Source organism: Podarcis bocagei, assembly GCF_964188305.1.
Source record: "Podarcis bocagei genome assembly, chromosome: 5".
Lineage (NCBI taxonomy): Eukaryota > Metazoa > Chordata > Lepidosauria > Squamata > Lacertidae > Podarcis > Podarcis bocagei.
In genome coordinates, this window is record NC_138129.1 from 87,690,490 (window position 1) to 87,714,092 (window position 23,603).

The 23,603-nt window shown below is 44.0% G+C and overlaps 1 protein-coding gene across 2 annotated transcripts; it reads right to left on the reverse strand.

Annotated features, from left to right (window-relative positions):
- Positions 1 to 7,484: 7,484 nt before the first annotated feature.
- RGS13 (regulator of G protein signaling 13) lies at positions 7,485 to 22,877 on the reverse strand. 2 transcript variants are annotated; one of them, XM_081194541.1, is made up of 5 exons: positions 22,540 to 22,877; positions 16,463 to 16,531; positions 11,868 to 11,929; positions 11,035 to 11,201; positions 7,485 to 8,086 (listed from the first exon to the last, which is right to left on the reverse strand). In XM_081194541.1, exons 2-5 carry the CDS (start codon positions 16,525 to 16,527, stop codon positions 7,877 to 7,879), a joined length of 504 nt encoding a protein of 167 aa, XP_081050667.1. In that variant the 5' UTR covers positions 16,528 to 16,531; positions 22,540 to 22,877; the 3' UTR covers positions 7,485 to 7,876. The 2 variants fall into 2 exon arrangements, with proteins under 2 accessions (XP_081050667.1, XP_081050668.1); XM_081194542.1 differs by lacking the exon at positions 22,540 to 22,877 and adding an exon at positions 19,478 to 19,498.
- Positions 22,878 to 23,603: the final 726 nt, after the last annotated feature.

The window sequence follows — 23,603 nt, forward strand, 5'->3', positions numbered from 1 at the left end:
CTGCATTTCAAAACACACTTGCAAGAAAGTAAATCCCATTGAACTCAGTGAGGTTTACTTCCAAGTAGCCATGTTTAGGATTGGGCTGTTTAAAGACAGGTAAACATAAGGGAGGCATTATGATTCATGTCCATACTTAATGCCAGCTGTTTCCTGTAAATTTTAGAAATCCTTAACTCCTTCCCTTACACCCACTCCCTACGGTCTGAGCAAACTGTAAATGGACGTAACTGGCACTGACGTGTTTGCAGAGTAAGTTGAGAAAAGGGTATGGAAGTAAAGAGGAGACTGAGACATAGCTGTCAACTTTTCCCTTTTCTTGCAAGGAATCCTATTCAGAATAAGGGAATTTCCCTTACAAAAAGGGAAACATTGACAGCTATGTACTGAGAGGAGATATGAGAGCAATCCTCAAATATCTGAAGGGCTGTCACATGGAGGATGGAGCAAGCTTGTCTTCTCCAGCCCTAGAAGCTAGAACCCAAACCAATGGATTCAAGTTACAAGGAGATTCCAACCAAACACCAGGAAGACTTTTTGACAGTAAGAGCTGTTCAACAGTGGAATGGGCTCCATTGGGAGGTTGTGGACTCTCCTTCAGTGGAAGTTTTCAAGCAGAGGTTGAATGGCCATCTGTCATGGATGCTTTGGTTGAGATTTCTGCATTGCAAGGAGCTCAGTTAGATGACCCTTGGGGTCCCTTCCTGTGGTACTCTAGAACAGGCATAGGCAAACTCAGCCCTCCAGATGTTTTGGGACTACAATGCCCATCATCCCTAGCTAACAGGACCAGTGGACAGGGATGATGGACCTGGTGTTTACCTCCATGGATGTTGGTGTTCTGACACTAAGTAAAAGCGAAACAAAAGAAGTGCCATGGTCAGACCACTTCCTGGTGCAACTTGACTTCTCCGCGACCCTTCCCCTCTGCAGGGAGGTGGGACCGATTCGGATGGTCCGCCCCCGCCACCTAATGGATCCAAATGGTTTCCAGAGAGTGGTAGGGGATGCTTTATCCCATGTTGATGGCCTTTCAGCTGATTCCCTGGTGGCCCGCTGGAATGTGGAGTTAACCAGGGCTATTGACTGTTTGGCTCCGAAGCGCCCTCTCCGATTGCATGGAGCCCGGACAGCCCCGTGGTTTTCCACGGATCTGAGGGCAATGAAACAATCGTTGAGACGGCTAGAGCGCCGGTGGCGGACGACCCATTCTGAAGCTGACCGGACACAGGTTAGAGCTCAGTGTCGAGCCTACCAAGTGGCGGTAGCGACGGCGAAGAAGGCTTTCTTCGCCGCCTCTATTGCATCTGCAGAAAACAGCAGCAGGAGACTTTTTCAGGTGGTCCGCAATTTAGCGGAACCACCTGCTACATCGGGGCCCAGTACGGGCCACATGATCTCCTGCAATGATTTTGCAAAGTTTTTTGCAGATAAAGTCGCTCAGATTCGGGAAGAGGTAGACGCCACCGTGGGAGCAGGGCCGGGGCGGGAGAGTGCTAGAGTTTTGTCTAGTCAAGTTGAGTGGGATCAATTCCAATCTGTTACCTCCGAGGATGTGGACAGGCTGCTTGGACGAGTGAAACCAACCACCTGTCTCCTTGATCCTTGCCCATCCTGGCTTATAAAAGCTAGCCGGGAAGGGCTGGGCGATGGGCTTCGTGGGGTGGTGAATGCTTCCCTCCGTGAGGGAGCCTTCCCAGACCCGCTGAAAGAGGCGGTTATTAAACCGCTTCTTAAAAAACCATCTTTAGATGCGGCCACGATGGCCAACTATCGCCCAGTCTCAAATCTTCCATTCTTGGGCAAGGTGATTGAGCGAGTGGTTGCTGAACAACTCCAGGCACGCCTGGAAGAAGCGGACCATTTGGATCCCTTCCAATCGGGATTCAGGCCTCATCACGGGACTGAAACTGCCTTGGTCGCACTGGTTGATGATCTCCGGCGGGCTAGGGACAAAGGTGAGAGCTGTTTCCTAGTTCTGCTGGATCTCTCAGCGGCGTTTGATACCATCGACCATAACATCCTTCTGGACCGTCTTGAGGGGCTGGGAGCTGGGGGCACTGTCATACAGTGGTTCCGCTCCTTCCTCCTGGGCCGTGTTCAGAAAGTGGTGGTGGGGGATGAGTGTTCAGACCCCTGGGCTCTCACTTGTGGGGTGCCTCAGGGTTCTGTCCTCTCCCCCATGCTTTTCAACATCTACATGCAGCCGCTGGGAGAGATCATCAGGGGGTTTGGGCTGGGTGTTCATCAGTATGCAGATGATACCCAGCTCTACCTTTCTTTCAAATCAGAACCAGTGAAGGCGGTGACAGTCCTGTGTCAGTGTCTGGAGGCGGTTGGAGGATGGATGGCGGCAAACAGATTGAGATTGAATCCTGACAAGACAGAAGTACTGTTTCTGGGGGACAGGAGGCGGGCAGGTGTGGGGGATTCCCTGGTCTTGAATGGGGTAACCGTGCCCCTGAAGGACCAGGTGCGCAGCCTGGGAGTCATTTTGGACTCACAGCTGTCCATGGAGGCACAGGTTAAATCCGTGTCCAGGGCAGCTGTGTATCAGCTCCATCTGGTACGTAGGCTGAGACCCTATCTGCCCGCGGACTGCCTCGCCAGAGTGGTGCATGCTCTGGTTATCTCCCGCTTGGACTACTGCAATGCGCTCTATGTGGGGCTACCTTTGAAGGTGACCCGGAAACTACAACTAATCCAGAATGCAGCAGCCAGACTGGTGACTGGGAGCGGCCGCCGAGACCATATAACACCGGTCTTGAAAGACTTACATTGGCTCCCAGTACGTTTCCGAGCACAATTCAAAGTGTTGGTGCTGACCTTTAAAGCCCTAAACGGCCTCGGTCCAGTATACCTGAAGGAGCGTCTCCACCTCCATCGTTCTACCCGGACACTGAGGTCCAGCACCGAGGGCCTTCTGGCGGTTCCCTCATTGCGAGAAGCCAAGTTACAGGGAACCAGGCAGAGGGCCTTCTCGGTAGTGGCGCCCTCCCTGTGGAATGCCCTCCCACCAGATGTCAAAGAGAACAACAACTACCAGACTTTTAGAAGACATCTGAAGGCAGCCCTGTTTAGGGAAGCTTTTAATGTTTGATGTACCATAGTATTTTAATATTCTTTTGGAAGCCGCCCAGAGTGGCTGGGGAAACCCAGCCAGATGGGCGGGGTATAAATAATAAATTATTATTATTATTATTATTATTGTAGTCTCAAAACATCTGGAGGCCCAGTTTGCCTATGCCTGCTCTAGAAGTTTGGGTAAAAGCTCCTAACCTCATAAATGCTGGTGGTGACTGATGAGGAAGGGGATATTTGGGTTATGGTGAAGAAAATATTGATCCAATGTGCAGCAGCTGTGACAAGAGTTGGAGTCCAATGACATCTGAAGTGCCACAGGTTTTCCATCCCTGTAATACAGATTGCTCTGCCTGTGTAGTGGTTCTTAACATAAGACCATTAAAATAACTCGCTTTTAAAAGTCTTAGTGGCCCTTAGTGTTCCATCCCTTCTGTTCGGGAGTTCATTTCCTTCCTCGTATTCTTTCTCTTTCCACAAATGGAAATCAATTACATAATGTCATTGCTACCAGATATAGAGACAGGAGGTACCCCCGTACACACAAGTCACAGTTTCAAAGCTATAAAACATGTTTCTCATAAACAGAAGGAGGATCCAACAAAATAAAATTTAATTGGCAAGAGGAAAATCCTTGTTCTAGTACAGCAATTAGCGATGTGGGTGAGCAACCCTGGATGGTAAGTGGGGGTGGGATGCCAGGATATCCACAATACTAACCAGCAACAGCAGAGTGCAAACAGATCTCTTATTCCAAATTAATTTAGATACATGTTCCTCCTCCTGGTGTCTGGCTAATCAGCGATGTGAAGTGACTGCTGCTATGACTCATTGCACAAACCTGTTCCCCTCCTCTGGCTAAGGTTTAATGAACTGCTTTCATTTTTCATCTGCCTTATTAAGTCAAAAGTGAAATTGGATAGAAATGATGTGGTGGCTCAAATTAAGAGTAATAAAGCCCATCTGACTGAGAACTTTCAGATAGATTCCCTGCTTGTTTTCATTTGGGCCATTTCTTTAACCACTTGCAGTGAAAATGCAGATTGTCTGAAGGTGAAGCTGTACACACTACATTTAGAGCAGAACAGCACACACACACCACCTGCCCTTAGTTCAAGTGCATATTTTCGATTATTGGGGTGATAAGTTGTAATTCAGCAACTTCTCTTTCAAGTCTATTTCTGAAATTCTTTTGTAATAAGACAGCTGCTTTGAGATCCTGTATTGAATGCCCTGGGAGATTGAGGTGTTCTCCTACTGGCTTCTCTGTCTTGTGATTCCTTATGTCAGATTTATGTCCATTTATCCTACCTGAATTCTGCATGTTGGTAGCATGATTCCATTAGAACCAGGCATGGGGAAGCTGGCAACGAGAGAGACTAACTGCCTAGCATAACCAAAATGTAGACTCATTAGGCTTGTATTCAGGTATTATATCTCACAAGATTAGATGTGTATGAGGGGGGACAACGTTACTGGTCCCAATCCTTGCAGCCATGCTCCCTAATAGCCTCCACCCATGCGTTCCATGAAGAGGGGAGCTTGTTCAATCTGTGCAAGCTCCCTGTGTGATTTAGTACCCTGTTTGTGTTCTAGAACCCTGCAGGGTTTTAAATCAAATGTGGAACCTACAGCTATAGTGCACCCTTCCCTCTTCAGACCACCTCCCACCAATGTATGGATAATATAAGGCTGCGGAGGCAGCAGAGGACACCACAGTAGGGCATTATTTGGACATCTTTCCCTAGTTGGAGACTCTTATTTATTCTGTAGGCCAAGGATGGAGAACCTTTGGCCCTCTAGATCAGGCAAAGGCACCATCCCTGACCACCGGTTCTGTTAGCTAGGGGTGATGGGAGTTGTAGTCCCAAAACATCTGGAGGGCCGAGTTTGTCTACACCTGCTCTAGATATTGTTGGAATTCAACTCAAATCAGTCCCAGCCAGCATGGCCAATAGGACATGGATGAAGGGAGCTGATGTCCTTTAACATCCAGAGGATCATAGGTCCTCAATTCTTGCTTCAGACTGGTGTTTCACTAGATAGAAACTCTTGAGGTTTTCTTCAAAGTAAAAGCGGGAAGAGGATATGGATTGGCCATGCCCGTGGCAGCAATTGTGGCATTATTTTACCAGATGCTTAAGACCTCTAGTAACCCTAAGAATCTTGACTTACCATATATGATTGTCCAACCATAACTAAGTGAAAGTTTTACCTACTTCAGCATGAGTTTTCTTTTTTAAAAAAAAGGTTTATAGAGAAAAATACAAAACTTAATATCTTCCCCCCTTTTTTATCCAACTAAGACTTTAATCTAGATACAATAAACAAATAAAAAGGAGGGGGGAAGGGATAGAGAAAGAAAAAAGAAATACAGTGGTGCCCCGCAAGACGAAAAACTCGCTAGACGAAAGGGTTTTGCATTTTTTGAGCTGCATTGCAAGACGAATTTCCCTATGGGCTTGCTTCGCAAGACGAAAACGTCTTGCAAGTTTGTTTCCTTTTTCTTAACACCGTTAATACAGTTGCAACTTGACTTCGAGGAGCAACTCATAGAACGCAGTGTGGTAGCCTTTTTTGAGGTTTTTGAAGGCTTTGGCGATTTTTGAAGCTTTTCCAAAACTTTCCCGACACTGTGCTTCGCAAGACGAAAAATTCGCTAGACGAAAAAACTCGCGGAACGAATTAATTTCGTCTTGCGAGGCACCACTGTAACGAAAAAAAGAGTTTACAAGAGAAAAGACGTTAAAAGAGAAAGATAGAAAAATAAGATTCAGAAAGTAAAGAACTGCCCATTCTTCTTCTGTCTGCTATATAAAAACAATATTCACTTTGTCCACCCAACAAAGCCACTTTCTATAAGCAAACATTATCTTCAATTCTCAAATCCAAATATCATTATTTCTTTTTCTTTTTCATGCAACAATCCTATGATAGGTTTCCAATCGTTAAGAAATGTCAACAATGACTTTTCTCTGATCAAACATGTCAATTTTGCCATCTCAGCTAAGTCCATTTTAACCACCATTCTTTCTTTGTTATCAGCATGAGTTTTTGATGTTCGCTCCTTTATATACCTGCACATATCTGTGGTGTTGCTGTTCCGTTCCATTCTCCTTGAGGAAATATTTCCCTTGTTTCAGTATTAATCACTATTTGCCCCAGGCACATTCAGAAACTCTTTCATGGCAGTTTGCCTCAATACACCTTTCACCTATGATACTTCTGAGAAGGCAGTGCCATTAAATAAGGAAGAAGTACCACTGCCTTTGTGGCACTTCCAAGTATTTCTTCTCTGGCAATTGTCAGACATCTCTGCTTGTCTCCGTATAAACATATGGCAGTGAGTGAATCAGTGCTTGAAATATGGCAGAAAGGTAGAGGGAAACCTTATTTGATTATGTTGTATTTATAAAAGCATTTATATACCAGCCTCTCATAAAATATCAGGGCGGTGTACAGCAATATAAAAACATAAAAGACCCTTCAAAGCAGTACAGAGCAATAATAAAAATGACTGGGTACACAATGAAAAAACTAAGCAGATGCAGAGCCTGTTGTCATAGAGATGAAAGTCAATATTCTGCTGGAAGAGCTTTCCACAGAATGGGACCAATCATCACTTCTGGTTGAGTCACCTGGAGCTCTGTCATATGGGGGAGAAATAACAGCCCTCCAGATGATCTTAGTGCTCAGGCTAGAATATAAGGGCTCAGGAGGTCCTCAAGGTATCCTGGACCCAAGTTGTTCAGGGCTATGTACCTCAATGCAAGAACCTTGAACCAGGACTAGTAGCATATGGGCAGTCAGTGTAGATCAGGCTTCCTCAAACTCAGCCCTCCAGATGTTTTTGGCCTACAACTCCCATGATCCCTAGCTAGTAGGACCAGTGGTCAGGGATGATGGGAATTGTAGTCTCAAAACATCTGGAGAGCTGAGTTTGAGGAAGCCTGGTGTAGATGTTTTAACAGAGGCGTCACATGCTGCTGGCCCTCTAGCCCCATGAAATCCACATCCATCTCCTGGCTCTCCCAAATTTTAGTCCCCCAAACTCTAGCTAGGTGAGTGGCCATTGCAAATATATAAGCAAACTGTGGCATACACATTCCAGGCCAAAAATTGAAGCACTGGGGCAGCAGCTACTGTATATTAATCAGGGACAGCAACTCACAGGGGCTGAGCCTTTTTGCCCACCCCCCATATTTTGGGGAGGGGGTTGCCCCCAATGTCCCAAAAAATCAGGGGGGGGGAGGAGAGGGCCATGTGTGGAGCCAAGTACAGTGTGGCTTCAGTGACCAGTTCCTTCTCCTCCTCCTGCCGCTTAGGGGAAGGGGGGGGTCAAAGCAGCCCCCTGCTGGTGGCATAGCAAGAGGAAGAGGAAGAGGAAGAGGAAGATAAGGAGCTGCCAGTCACTGAAGCCACACTGCCACTGTGTTTGACTCTGGCTTTGGCTCTTCCCAAAATACTGACATCAGGCATGCAACGTCCCCCGCCCCCAGACCTTGCATGCTGGTGCCTCTGTTACTAAGTGTCAATGTGAAATTGGGTTGGTTTGTTCAGAGAGACTATGATTATTCCAGAGTTGCTGCCCCCCCTCCGAAATATAAACAAATCACGCTGCTACTGACATTATTTTTTACATTTGATTTGTATGGTTCAGTTCAATATTACCTGTGCTAAGTTAAAACATGACAAGATTTATCTGTGTTGTATGTATGTTCCGTTAGTGTCTTGGTTTTCTCTTGTTTATGATAAGGCTCAAAAACAGGTGGTGAAAGTAGCCGCTTCTGAGTTCTTATTCTCCCTCTTTCATAGACACTGGTGGTTTCCGTCTGGTTGAAAGTGTAAGGAAAAGGTTCCGATAGATTTCTGAACCAAGAAACCTCGGGTAGGAATCCCTTTCCATGTGCAAGTAAACAATTTTCTGGGCTTCATTGAAACAGGACTGCGTTGCTTCTTGAATGTTTTTGATAACAGCTTCTCTTGCTTGACTATCCATGTTAATCTGAAAAAGAGAGTAAAAAGGTAAAGGTAAAGGGACCCCTGACCATTAGGTCCAGTCACGGATGACTCTGGGGTTGAGACACTCATCTCACTTTATTGGCCGAGGAGCCAGCGTACAGTTTCCAGGTCATGTGGCCAGCATGACTAAGCCATTTCTGGCGAACCAGAGCAACGCATGGAAACGCTGTTTACCTTCCCGCTGAAGTGGTACCTATTTATCTACTTGCACTTTGACATGCTTTTGAACTGCTAGGTTGGCAGTTGCTGGGACCGAGCAATGGGAGCTCACCCCGTTGCGGGGATTCAAACTGCTGACCTTCTGATCAGCAAGCCCTAGGCTCTGTGATTTGGACCAGAGCGCCACCCGCATCCCTGAAAAGGAGAGTAGTTTTCAGCAAAATTAATAGGTTTTCTAAAAGAGTTTTGATAATGCAAGAGGTAGGTCAAAGTGAGATGCTCAAAGGAGGAACAGAAGCCTGTGAAGTGAAGATGGAAGCACCCAAAGTGCTGTACCGTGAAAGTACTTATATACGCACAGAGACCATGTGGAGTAGTGGTTAGAGTGTTGGACTAGGGCGTGGGAGACCAGAATTCAAATCTTGACTTAGGCGCTAAGTTCACTGGGTGACCTTGGGCCAGTCACTGCCTCTGAGGGTTTTTGTCAGGATGAAATGGTGAGGAGGAGAACTATGGATACCGCCTTCAGCTTTTTGGAGGAAAGGTGTGGGATATTAATGCAAAAACAAACAAATGATAGATAGATAGAGAGAGAGAGAGAGAGAGAGAGAGAGAGAGAGAGAGAGAGAGAGAGAGAGAGAGATAGATGATAGATAAAAAGGTAAAGGAACCCCTGACCATTAGGTCCAGTCGTGACCGACTCTGGGGTTGTGGTGCTCATCTCGCTTAATTGGCAGAGGGAGCCGGCGTACAGCCTCCGGGTCATGTGGGTAGCATGACTAAGCCGCATCTGGCGAACCAGAGCAGCACATGGAAATGCCGTTTACCTTCCCGCCGGAGCGGTACCTATTTATCTACTTGCACTTTGATGTGCTTTCGAGCTGCTAGGCAGGAGCAGGGACCGAGCAATTGGAGCTCACCCCGTCGCGGGGATATAGATAGATAGATAGAAAATATAGTATTGACACCCATTTGGAATTGAAATGGATTTTTCATGTTTGGGTCACCTTTGCATAATATGCTTATTATGAAAGCAGTCTGTCCTTCCCCAACTTTTTGTGTGTGTAACAATGTCATGAGGCTTTCCTTCCAAGAAGCAAATCCTAATGGAAAACAGGACCTTTCACATGAACACGAAGCCACAGATGTCATATTCACCACTGAAGGATTTCATCAAGATGTTCCCCTACTGTTACTTTTGCCATTGCAGTGACCTATATTTCTAGTCCATGTTTAAGCTCTTTAAAACAGTACATGATGAATTAATTAATTGCCTTCTACAAAAACATCTCCAGATGATCTACAATAAAAATACCAAAAAAGCTAAACACGCAAACAAAAGAACAGGTTTAGTGGGGGGATACACTATCCTATCACCAGTGATCTAGTAAGAGTCTCTCACATTGCTCTGTTGGCGCTGCAACCTGCCAACAGTGTGCCCCCAAAGGCACGCTCCTCTATTGTCTCCTGAGGCAGACAGATGCCAACCAACCATCCACTAGTCCAGTTGGGTTTTATACATGGAACTGGGAGGGGCACCATTGTCACTGCAGGCAGCAAAATGTCTTTGGCTGGCTCTGTTTCTAAGTTCTGTTCACATGTGGATGCTCATCTAAAGGGCAGCAGTGGAACACTTATGAACAAGCATCTCAGTGTGTTCTGCTTGGTTCATGAGCACCTCGAGTCCTCTTCAGCAGGCAGATGTGATATTGCCAATCTGCCAGTTAGGCAGGTCTCATTTCAAATGAAAGCCTGGAACTAGTTGACGTGGCTGTTTCACTATTCCATTGTTTATACAGTGGTGCCTCGCAAGACGAAATTAATCCGTTCCATGAGTCTCTTCGTCTTGCGGTTTTTTCGTCTTGCGAAGCACGGCTATTAGCGGCTTAGCGGCTTTAAGAAAAAGGAAACAAACTCGCAAGAACTCGCAAGACGTTTCGTCTAGCGAAGCAAGCCCATAGGGAAATTCGTCTTGCGGAGCGACTCAAAAAATGGAAAACTCTTTCGTCTAGCGAGTTTTTCGTCTTGCGAGGCATTCGTCTTGCTTCCTTGGCCTCGGCCCTCCAGATGTTTTGAGACTACAATTCCCATCATCCCTGACCACTGGTCCTACTAGTTAGGGATCATGGGAGTTGTAGGCCAAAAACATCTGGAGGGCTGAAGTTGAGGAAGCCTGGTTTATACCTTGTAAGCTCCTCCTCTCCTCTTCTCCTGCCCCAAGCTCAGAAAAAGAGCACCAAACAATGACCCTGCCTTGGATTTCATGGAAAGACTGACACTCTCAGCCTGGGAAACACACCTTTAGTGTGAAGTTCTGTTACTTGGGTTTTACTTGGGTTTCTGTGTCTGAAATTTAGAGAGTGGCATGGAAGATTTAAGAGCAGAAGGAGTCTCTGAGAAGTTAATGTTTCTCCATTATAACAAGACTACTGAGGATGCAGAAGCGGCATAAATTTATTGCCTGTGCTACTACAATTCCAGGTTATGGTGTGAAGGCTCAAGAGATCACCATCCCCTTGCGGATGCTAAGGAGGTCTGGATGTATTGACTATCTGGGAATCACTTTGGGTTCTCTGATAGAAGAAAGGTAGGATATAACTATAAGAAAAATAAAACAAAATAAGGTCCCCATCTTTAGCTTTCAATTGCCTGAAGAGATATCTGAGATTATTATATAATAATTTTTGGAGACGTCACTATTTAATTTGCATAGATAACCAGCACCAAACCCAAAACAGACTTTCTGTATTCCTCTCCAGATCATTAACTTACTTCCCTCGGAGCCTGAGGCTGTATATATTCCTTGAAAAGTTTCTGTGCCATCGACATTCTTTTCCTCTGCGATACAATCTTCTTATACTTTTCACAAGCAAACCAGAATTCAATGTTCTCATCGCTGTATTCAGTCTTCAGGTAGGTTTTGTAGACAATAGGCCCATCTGAAAATTAGGTGGGGTCACTCGGTGTGGTAACAATGCATACCCTCCAATGTGTTGAGTGCCACAACTGGGATGCACATCTTCCAAGCTGTGCTCTCATGTGAATCATTTGACCTGTGCAAGATCACGGAGCACAAAAATTCTCTTTCTCAGGGCCATGCTGTTGTAGACTATCGGTACCATGTTATACCGCTGCTGAAAGGACTGCACTGGTGGTCAGTTAACTACCAGGCTAAGTTCAAGGTGTGGTACTGATGTACAAAGTCCTACACAGTATAGCTTGGGACCCAAATATCTCCATGATCATGTCATCCCTTATATAGCCAAATGATCACTGCACTTGGCAGGAAAGGCATTCATGCTTTTAACATTGTTTTTACATGTGCAATTTTAAAAATGCAGGTTTTTAAAATATATATATATTCTAAAACGGCTTCTCAATGCTTCCTCGGAAATGATTAATAAAATACTCATTTTTAATGCAGACATACATTATCTCATATGTTTTCCTTTAAAATGGGCATTTTGCATGCCTTTTTATGTAAAACATGGGAAGTGGGGTGTTGTGCACAGTTTTTGAACCAAAATTGCATTGCAAAATTTACACACACAAACAGATCCCCACACTTACTTAGTGTTCTGGTTAAAAATCACATGATAACTCACATTTAGTAGCCATTAGTTTTTCAAAAGACTGAGACCACTGCAGCACTTCCTCCAGACTTACTCTGTGAGAAATAAGGGAAATGAAAACCATGTGTTTAGAATAGCAAATAACCACAGCGCTGTGGTCTAAACCACTGAGCCTAGGGCTTGCCAATCAGAAGGTTGGCGGTTCAAATCCCCGCGACGGGGTGAGCTCCTATTGTTCAGTCCCAGCTCCTGCCCACCTAGCAGTTCGAAAGCACGAAGTGCAAGCAGATAAATAGGTACCGCTCCAGTGGGAAGGTAAACGGTGTTTCCGTGCACTGCTCTGGTTCGCCAGAAGCGGCTTAGTCATGCTGGCCACATGACCCGGAAAAACACTGGCTCCCTCGGCCAATAAAGGAAGATGAGCGCCACAACCCCAGAGTCAGACATGACTGGACCTAACAGTCAGAGGTACCTTTACCTTTACAGCGGCCAGCTAGAACAAAAGGACCTTCTGTAGAAGAGGTAATTCTCTTGCCATGCAAGGTGAGGAACCCCTACCTGAAAAATGAAGGTCTTAAGGATCTATTCTGTTCTGAGCTGGTTAGTTAAAAATGTGAAGTGTTGTGCCTTCTAAAAGGAAACTGGACTTCAACTGTGCAATTCTTTCCCCCATTATTCCTCGGCCTGAGCTCCCAGAGTTCTGGTGCTTAATCCCAGGTAAATGTGTGTAGGATTGCAGCTATGGATGGATAAATCTGTCAATTTTGGTTTCTAATTTTTTGAATCTTAAACCCAATTCTTTGTATTTTCACCTCCTTTTACATTTTTTTAAGTCCTCATGAAAATTCATTAGCATTTTAGAGTGAAGTTTTCCTAATACACTTTTTTCTCCTACACATTTTTTTGTATGAAATTTCCCTACTATAAATTTGCAAAGCAATTTCCCCTTAGTGCATTTTTGTATGTTTATGTTACTTTTAAGTGAATATGCATTTTTTGCAAGCAATTTCTCCCTATTTGATGCATGTTTGCATGTTATTTTTTCAAATTAATGTATGCATTTTTCTGCATGTTACTGGGCTGGAGCACTGCAAAATTCTGAGAAGCGTGGATTTTGAAGACGGACTATGTTGAGGCTTGCATTTTGTTTCAGAAAGTATGTATTGGGTAGGTTCACCATTAAATGTGAACTGAAATGAATTTCTCCTGCGCCCCATTTTTGAAGATCTTGCATTAAAGAAACAAAATGGAGTAGCCATCCTGGACCACCTAAAAGTTAGAGGACAATTTTCTTCATCCCCACTTGGCCTGACATCAGTTCCACATGCTTACCAAAGCCACTTAATTATTACAAAGTTCATTCCTAATCCATTCTTGATTAAAAGCAAAATTGGCCTTTGTACACTGAACCCAAACAAAAGATTCATAAACTTGCCTTGCACAACAGCTGTTTGCAGGATTTTACAGCATTGGTGATTTATAACCATCACTGTTATTTGCCTTTGGGCATTTTTAGCTTACCCTAGCAAAGTGTCTGGGTCGTTTCTGTGTGTGTTAGCAACAAGAAGATTCCCCCGTTGATAAAAAATACATTCTATTCTTTGTTTGGTTGGTGCCTTGAACCACCACACTCCTCCTACTGTTTTTGCAACCTGGGATAGCTCAGTCGGTAGAGCGCGAGACTTTTAATCACATGGTTGTGGGTTTGAGCCCCACGTTGAACAAAAGATTCCTGCATTTCATGGTCCTTTCCAATTCTACAATTCTATGATATATGAAACACCAGCAAAGCTCCATGTCATGTGACTTTGCTCCAGCCCTTCACCTGCTATTTTGCACCATCCTAGGCATAGTATTAGGGACACGGGTGGCGCTGTGGGTTAAACCACAGAGCCTAGGACTTGCCGATCAAAAGGTCAGCAGTTCGAATCCCCGCAACGAGTTGAGCTCCTGTTGCTCGGTCCCTGCTCCTGCCAACCTAGCAATTCGAAAGCACGTCAAAGTGCAAGTAGATAAATAGGTACCGCTCCGGCGGGAAGGTAAATGGCGTTTCCGTGTGCTGCTCTGGTTCACCAGAAGCGGCTTAGTCATGCTGGCCACATGACCCTGAAACTGTACGTCGGCTCCCTCAGCCAGTAAAGTGAGATGAGCGCCGCAACCCCAGAGTCGGTCACGACTGGACCTAATGGTCAGGGGTCCCTTTACCTTTACCTAGGTATAGTATTATATTTGCTAGTGGACTTGTAGTGGCTGGGGAACTTCCTTTGTCAGGCAGAATGTGGGTAAAGTGGGTACAAAGGCCGGTAAAAGCAGCGGTGCTCTTGGGTGTTTCAAATTTCAGTGGCACTTGGTATGGCATCCCTCCCCACCTCTTGACTTCCATTCGGCTCATATCTCATGGCTGCGACAACTTGATGGCACCCCCTCAACTTGGTGTCCAGTGCAGTTGAAACGAGTCACGCTGCCCTAAATCCACCTCTGACCTAAAAGTTATGAAATTAGATGAAAATCTCCCTTGAGAGTTGGGAATAGGAGATGTGCTTGCATGGGCATAGCCAGGGGGGCAGGGAGGGGCAGCTTCCCCCCTAAATCAACAAAAATCAATAACAATAAATAAAAATACATAGCAAACTAAGGTTCTGTCCCCCTAACAAAAATCCTGACTATGCCCATGTTTGCTTGCCCATGCGTGTTTGCAGCTGCCAAGGAGCCCAGTTTTATATAGATTAAGGTAAAGGCAAAGGTACCCCTGCCCGTCAGGGCCAGTCGTGACCGACTCTAGGGTTGCGTGCTCATCTCGCTCAAGAGGCCGGGAGCCGGCGCTGTCCAAAGACACTTCCGGGTCACATGGCCAGGGTGACGAAGCTGCTCTGGCGAGCCAGCACCAGCGCAGCACACGGAAACGCCGTTTACCTTCCCACTATAAAGCGGTCCCTATTTATCTACTTGCGCTTAAGAGTGCTTTCGAACTGCTAGGTGGGCAGGAGCTGGGACCAAACGACGGGAGCTCACCCCGCTGTGGGGATTTGAACTGCTGACCTTTCGATCAGCAAGTCTTAGGCTCTGTGGTTTAACCCACAGTGCCAGCCGCGTCCCTTATATAGATTAGTTTATGCCATAAATTTCTGACAATATTTTACTTTTATTTTATATTTTGAATGCAGTTTCTCCAAGCTCAAACTTATGAAAGCCCACACACGCTCAACAATGTTGCAAAACCCTTGAAACTTCTAAATTAATTTTGACTTGCAAGAATAAGTAATGCAACAATCTCTGATTGCCTGTCTCAAATATAAAAGGAACAGTTTTGGCATGCACATCACTTTGAATAACCTTGTGAACTGTGATGTTAACACTTAAATCTCATAAAAGTTTCAATAGAGGATTGGAGTGATCATTATGTGAATTTGCTGATGCTCGACCTGAAGGAATTGGTGACAAAATTTGCAAAGGAAAAGGTGCAGCAATTGAGATTTTGATGCGTCTGATATGGAAACTTAAAACCAAAAAACCCATTTATTCAAAAGTTACCATACAGCTTTCTCCACTACCATAATATCACAGAATAATCACTCCAATCCACTCCAGTACAGTGGTACCGCGGGTTACAGACACTTCAGGTTACAGACGCTTCAGGTTACAGACTCCGCTAATCCAGAAATAGTATCTTGGGTTAAGAACTTTGCTTCAGGATGAGAACAGAAATCGTGCAGCAACAGTGCGGCGGCAGCGGGAGGCCCCTTTACCTAAAGTGGTACCTCAGGATAAGAACAGTTTCAGGGTAAGAACAGATCTCCAGAACAGATGAAGTTCTTAACCCGAGGTACCACTGTACAATCAGAGATTGTTGCATTACTTATTCTTGCAGGTTAAAATCAATATAGAAGTTTCAAGTGTTGCAACACTAGGTGGCAGCCATGTGGCAGCAGCCCATGTGGTGTGGCTTTCCTCTGTGGGCAGGGTGGGCAGGGTGGCAACAAGGTTAAAGCTGTGCAGGCAAATCAGCAGGTCTCATGAGCCTTGCAGAGACATCCTGGCAGGTCTGGTCTGAGACTTTCACAGCCTCTGCAAGCTGTTTCCAGGCATCAGTTTCCTGTTGGCTCTTGGAAACTGTATCTTGTCTTGATAGCATGTGTTACTGAAATCATCGCTTCAATCTAGGCACTTCAATTATTTCTTTTGGTAAGCTACTTTGTAATAGCTGTGACAAGTCAGTTGTAAATGTAACAATGTGACTTATATTAGGCATGGCCGTTTCCCCCCCCATTGGTTTCAAAGTTACAGCTAATTTTAGGAAGATTTATAGGGCAGCAATTGTTCAGCCGCTTACGTGCAAGCAGACCTGTCTAGGATTACATTGTTGGCCTTTTTACATTTAATAAATAAATGAAATAATAATGAGCAAAGTCTTTTACTTAAAAAATTACACACACACACACACTCCCCCAAAGTAGTTTTTTAGCATAAGATCACAAAATGCTACTTCCCATTGATTATTTCAATGGGATGCTTACAACTCTCTTTGAAATCAATCGAATTTAAAAGTAGAAGAGACTAACAAAAATCAGAACAACTATAGTTCTCTGTATTCTATCAATGTGTTTCCCCCCCCCCCATATTGCACTTACTTTGAAGTGATTCCATTTGTGCCATCTCTGAAGATGTTGCAGAGCCAACAGATTTGGGGACTCATTATCCTAGTTGAAGAAAATAGGTATACGTAAGCACTTGATGCATTCTGTATTATTACAGTTACCATTCCTCCATTCCAGTTTTAGGGAAGGGACTCCTGCACAATGGGGTTGACATTGCCAGTCTTCATGTCATGTTTGCAGACATCTTTGTTGGCAGAGTTTGGCTTGGTGCCTGAAGCCAGCTCCCTGTATCCCTGGGGATACTGCCATATTCCATTCTGTAGACATGACCAATACTCTGAGGTACAATACTCTGAAAAGCACCATGCATATTGGCAGCATAGTAGTAGTAACTGTAGTACTAATGCACAATACTCAGCTAGGTATATTTTAAGGGCATGAGTATGGCATATTCTTCATGGTGAAAGTCTTTATTCAATGCTTAAGAATATAAAAATATACAAAATCAATTAAATATTACTTTCAGATGGAGACATCTTAATGCATCTTCATTTTTATCCAAGAATATATTAGTGGATCTTGCAACATAAAGTTTCCAATAAATCTTTATTTCTCTTAGCAACATTAAAGGTTCCAAGTAATCCTTTATCTCTTTGAGCGTAATTTTTTTTTGCACAGTTATTTGTCATATTGTATCTATAAGTTCTTCATAAAATGCCCATATTAAGAATCTGTTTGGTTATGGATTTTCTTGCACCTTGTTAAAATGGAGCATTTCTCAGTAAATCAGACTTCCTTCCCTAGTCCTGATGATTGTTATTGTTTAGTCATTTAGTTGTGTCCGACTCTTCGTGACCCCATGGACCAGAGCACACCAGGCACCCCTGTCTTCCACTGCCTCCCGCAGTTTGGTCAGACTCATGTTTGTGGCTTCGAGAACACTGTCCAGCCATCTCGTCCTCTGTCATCCCCTTCTCCTTGTGCCCTCCATCTTTCCCAACATCAGGGTCTTTTCCAGGGAGTCTTCTCTTCTCATGAGGTGGCCAAAGTATTGGAGCCTCAGCTTCATGATCTGTCCTTCCAGTGAGCACTCAGGGCTGATTTCCTTAAGAATGGATGCGTTTGATCTTCTTGCAGTCCATGGGACTCTCAAGAGTCTCCTCCAGCACCAGAATTCAAAAGCATCAATTCTTCGGCGATCAGCCTTCTTTATGGTCCAGCTCTCAGTTCCATACATCACTACTGGGAAAACCATGGCTTTAACTATGCGGACCTTTGTTGGCAAGGTGATGTCTCTGCTTTTTAAGATGCTGTCTAGGTTTGCCATCGCCTTTCTCCCAAGGAGCAGGCGTCTTTTAATTTCGTGACTGCTGTCACCGATGATACTTGTTCATTTTTTCATATAAGCCATAGCTGAAAAACCCAACATATAAAGTGGACAAACTCACAATAAAATCTTAGGATGACATGTCATTGGTGTATAAACTGCTAGATGACATTCTGCCCACAACACATAGTTATGTATATTTTGTGTTGCAAATTTATTTCTAATCTTTGGCACTGCCAGTGTCAACAGAACTATTTTGTAAAGGCAATTTCCCAATCAAAACGATAACATGTTTTCACAGAGGCTCCTCTTCTACAACCGATGCCAAAAATCATTGCCCAGGCAAGTCATATTATAGACAGATAATGAGATAAATCCTCTATCTTCTGAAAGCAAAAGATACAAATATGGCATGCCTTCCTTCCTGATAGCACTAACTAAAAGCAGAGAGTTGCATCTCCCTCTCAAACGAAAGCTGCTTAGTTGGTGCACATCTGTTGCCGTATTATAATCATATTTTAGAAGAAAATGCTATCGAGACAGTCTCATATTATCGATGCAGTCAGTGATCTAGCCAGCCAGCCAGGTCTTTGTCCAGGATACTCCATTCCATCCTGCTTCCTCCCAGTTTTCCCTTCCTCGCTCCTCAGGTACTGCTGTTTTGACTACATAAAGAACAACTCTCAGAGAACAAGTTTGTTGTTAGTATACAGGCTACCATCTCTAGTACAGCTAAAATTAGTTGGCTCCCAGTACATTTCCGAGCACAATTCAAAGCATTGGTGCTGACCTATAAAGCCCTAAACGGCCTCAGTCTGGTATACCTGAAGGAGCGTCTCCACTCCCATTGTTCAGCCTGGACACTGAGGTCCAGCTCCGAGGGCTTTCTGGCAGTTCCCTCACTGCGAAAATTAAAGTTACAGGGAACCAGGCAGAGGGCTTCTCAGTAGTGGCGCCCGCCCTGTGGAATGCCCTCCTATCCCATCAGATGTCAAGGAAATTAACAACTATCTGACTTTTAGAAGACATCTGAAGGCAGCCCTGTTTAGGGAAGCTTTTAATATCTGAAGGACTATTGTATTTTAATATTTTAATATTTTGTTGTTGTTAGACAGGGTATAAATAAATAATTGTTGTTGTTGTTGTTGTTGTTGTTGTTGTTGTTGTTGTTGTTGTTGTTGTTGTTGTTGTTGTTATTGTTATACCTGAGTCCCACTGACCCCAGTGGAATGAGTCACCTGCAAAGTATTTATGTCTTAAAGTTTTCAGAAGAACTTATTAGCTTGATTATGACCCACAATATCTAAAGGCATGCCTAAAAACGTTGCTCCCCTCTTTGTTTTGCTTATATTAGACCTGCGAATGTGGGGAGGAGGCAGCCTTCCTTCTGCAGAAGCAATAGGAGGAACCAACACTTCCACTGCCCCCTCGTGGACTATACCTACAATGCTCTCACCCTGTCCATGCTGCAGATAATTTTATCAGAGGATCAGGCTAAAAGTGGGAGAATGATGGGTCAATGAGTCAGTCAGCTATCCTTGGATAAAATGCTCCTTGAGATGCAAACATGCAAACATGGTTTTAGATACTGATGGTGATGATGATGATGATGATGATGATGATGATGATGATGATAATAATATGCAGATTGGGTAGGTCCAGCTTTAAATGTGAACTGAATTGAATCCCCACCACCACCACATCCCTCGTGCCAACTTTACCTCAGGCCACAAAATGTCTTGGGCTGGTCCTCCTTTAAAATTTGGGTACTCTAAACTCTCCCAGGCAGGCCTGCCAGACTCCAGAGAAACAGTCCATTGCCACTGTGCGTTCTTTGCTTCACTGTGAGGGGCTATCCAGTGGTGTAAAGTGAAACAACTTTGCTCCTTATTCAAGAGAGCAGGAATGAAGGCACCAATAGCAGAGATAAAACGAGAGCTGTAACGTCCAAGGTGCCCGAGAATAATGCTTCACAGAAGGAGGGGAGCACTTAGATGCCCAATCCTACACTCTCAACTGTGCTTGGTAGTTTTTGTTTTCACTTGACACTCTGGAGGATTCAGGGGAAATCAGACTTCATGCTGAAGTGAGTGGAACATATTTCTTTCTCGCACAGTGTATGAAGAACGCTCCACCTTAAAGACAGACCAGTTGCCTCCTGGAACATAAAGCTCCTGGAACAAAAAAAAAAGTGTTAAGCAAATATCTATGGCTCTAGGAGGTGCTGGGAGAACAAAGGGCCTATTTGTGCACTGTGAAAGATGTGCCCCTTTCCTTTTTTCAGGCAAGCCCTTTTGATAATAAAGGCCTGGAGGCCATCTGTTTGGTTTTGCATCACTGTTTAGTGTTCCCACAAGGGTTAGATTGGGTCGTCCAGGAGAATTTAACCCCAGTTTATAGGAACTCCTAGGGGTCATGGGGGCTTTGAGAGGGCCAGGCCCCCACAAAGTGGATGGGCATTCCCATTCAAATGGAGTGTGCGGGCGCTGCATCATGTGATCAAATATGTGGAGCTTACCTGCCCCCTATTTTACTCAGGTTGGCACCCCTGTCCCAATTTGAGTTAGGCATGCAAAAGTCTCTTTTGCCCAGGGTTTCCCAGGCTTCTGAGAACTGACGCACACCAAGACCCATGTCACTCTTACAAGTCCTACAAAGGTTTACCTTAAGAATGTTGGATCTCAGGGATTCCGAAATTACCCACCTGAATTACCCTCTATCTGTTGCGTCAGCTACAGTACTGGGTGTGCTTCCTGACGAGAATATGGTAAGCCCAGAGTTCATGACTTATGCAGAGATACAACAGGCAGACTCCTTTGAGGGCAAGTAATTCTGTTGCATCTCTGCTTTGGGTTCCAGCCACACATGATCTAGAGACATGACATACTTTCTGTAGAGTCTGATTGGAAGCTAGCTGGGTGCTATGCTATCTTGCCAGCAGGAGGTTTGCTGCCAAAATCCTGTAGAAGATATTCATTTTCTCTACCTTGTTTGGCAGTTGTGGGGAGGCAACTGTCTGCAAGACTGAAGACAGATTCGTTCTCAGTTGTGTGGGTGGATGGGGATGAAGAGGGACTGAAGTGTCAATGATCTGGTGCTCCTTCTGGTGTGTTTGCACCGCACTGACCTTGCCACCACTTCACCCCTTCTGCTAAGTGACAACGACCCACCTGTCAGGAAGCTGGTGTAGCATCTCTGCCCAGAAAAAGGCAATGCATTATCTGAAGCAGTAGCAGGCAGCCTCCTCTATGAAAAAGTACTTTGAGTTTGAATGGGATTCAGAAATAGTGTTTCGTCTTCGTACCAAGAGGTATTGCACAGCAGCGAGCTATTCATGTCCTGCTTGTGAACTTCCCAAAAGCATCTAGTTCACCATTGTACCAATCAGGATGCTGGACTAGATAGGTTTTGGGGCTGTTCTATAGTCGTATGCTCTATAACTATTAAATAAATTTCTTGCACCGTGCTAGGAGTTAGTCTCGTCACACCCTAGTGTCCTCTAGAGCATACTTTGGTAATTACTACCTCAGGTTTCACAAGCTGTCATACCATGAGCTTCAGACACATAATCCAGCATGAAGCAAAACCAAGGCAGCCATATTGATGGTGGAATTTAGTGGCAATTTAGGAGTGAAATTCCATGATCCCAAGAAATCTTGCTATCTTCACCTGATTTTTCTTGACATTTTGTCTTCTGTCCTTTGGCCATTTCCATTAGTGAGAAGTAGGATGGTATATAAAGCATAGCAGGTTGGCCTTAGGCTAGGGATGGATCAATTGGTCAATTTCAGGCTCTCTTAGTTGCTCATTTTTCCACTATTGAGTTCACTTGACCATATTTCCACATCAGACCCCCTTTTTTAATAATCTTCACTGTTTGCCAGCATTTTACGTATGTCATTTTTCTTAATATACACATTTTTTTCTTCACAATGATATTCAACATGCCCATTTTTTTCGAACAATTTCCCTTAATATACCGGTGATGGATTTTTTTTGTATGTAATTTCCACTAATTCAGCTGAATATTTACATCTTTGAGATTTCAAACCTTATCTTCTCCATTGACCCACACACCTGAGAACAAATCTATTTTGTGTGCCTTCCCACAACTATAAAAGAAAGAAGAGAAAAAGAACTAACCTTTTCTACAGTATATCTTTATTAGACGCAGATGAGCCTATAATATATTTGTTAGCTGAGGACAAGGAGAAAGAACTCCACAACTTTTTTAAAGGGTATGAATGTTTCATTCCCACTATACAGAATTGGCACTTAAAGTTTTAGGCTGACCCCCATTTAATGATGATTACTACCTGGAGATAGATATTTGTAGGGATAATTTTATGGAAAGGACGTTTGAAGGTATCAATTAACTGGTTTGTGAAGGAAGTAGTTTTAGAAATCTTGACTACTTGCTCCTTTTTTAAAGAAAAAAACCCCAAAATTAAAAGCCATAAAACAAAACCTCCCTCTGCCTAAGAAAGAGAGGCAAGTTTTTATTTAACGTTATTTATTTATAGGATTTATTTTCCACCCCTCATCATGAGTGAACCCAGGGCATGTAACAACAACATAAAAGACAGCATAACAATAAAACACAATTGAAGCATATCATTAACACATCCTCCAATTCCTTCCAAAATTCTCAAAACCCTATTCAGAGCAAATGAGATCAGTCCTCAGCTGGTGTCAGAAAATAGCCAAGATAGGCACCAGCTAGACTGCCAGATGGAAGGTGCTCAACAACTGGGGTGCCAGTGCTGAGAGATTGTGTACTCACCACAATATCCTCCAGGATTTGGGGGTTTTATTGGTTGTGGTTGTGGAGGAAATGATTTGCTTCTGTTTGAAATTTGACGGGCGCAAACTTCTTGGTGTTTTTAATGAGGTTTCTTCTGGTGGTGGCAACAGCAGGACTCAGAATGGAGGGATGTTTCTGAAGACCCCTCTGTTAAAGTGTTCCTCTTGCTTTTTCTTAAAGCACCCAGTTCTTTTCTTCTACAGCTGGAATGTCACAGCAGATAATGCTGTATATGGCAGAAGTTCTTGTGAGCTTACATGCAAACTTTGCTTGTGGTTAAGTGTGCAGTTTGTGTGTGTGTTTTAAAAAAAGAATGTTCCGTTGGCCTTCAATGAACCTTTGATAAGAGAATGCTTGTCCTGTCTCTCTCAGGAGATCTTTACTGATCAACCAAAGTGACTGAAGATGATTTAACTTTTGCATGAACGTTCGCATCCATTGTTAGACAAGGCCAGGATTTTGTGACTAATATTTTCCAGCCCCTTTTAATCAAATGACACTTCCTTTTGTCATTCCTAGACTCTTGTATGAAAAGTGAATGGTGGTCAGAGATAAGTCTTAACCCATTTTTGCCGTGAGACAACTATAGCTGGTGAACAGGTCATAGATCATGTGCTTTCCATGAGGTTCTGAGTTTTCAAATCTGAAAAGGATTCTTTGGGTTGTCTTTGACTAACTTTTGCTCAGGGTAGAGCTGTTGACATTAATTAGCCTAAGCTAGCCATGGTTATTAACTTCAGTGTGTCAACTCTGAGTATAAGGTAGTTGAAGACAACTCTCCATTTTTACACAACTGGGGTAGATAGCCTGGGTACCTGGGCACTTGAAAGATTGCATGCGCTAACATGAACCTGCCTATTAGTCATCTCTGCAGTTAGCGGGGGTAACTGGAATGTTGCCCTTCTTATGGAATGCTATCCCTAGAAAGTCTTGCCTAGTGCCTACATTGCTATCATGAGAATATACCTAATTCATGACTCATCTGCTCCAACATCCTGATCTCTCTCTTTTAAAAATAATTTTTATTGATTTTAACATATAAA

Coding starts and splice junctions, on each gene's coding strand:
- RGS13 (XM_081194541.1), bottom strand. CDS start 16,527: ATGAGTCCCCAAATCTGTTGGCTCTGCAACATCTTCAGAGATGGCACA. Junction 11,930..16,462: donor ACAAATGGAATCACTTCAAA/GTAAGTGCAATA, acceptor TATTTCTCACAG/AGTAAGTCTGGAGGAAGTGC. Junction 11,202..11,867: donor AAAACTAATGGCTACTAAAT/GTGAGTTATCAT, acceptor CCTAATTTTCAG/ATGGGCCTATTGTCTACAAA.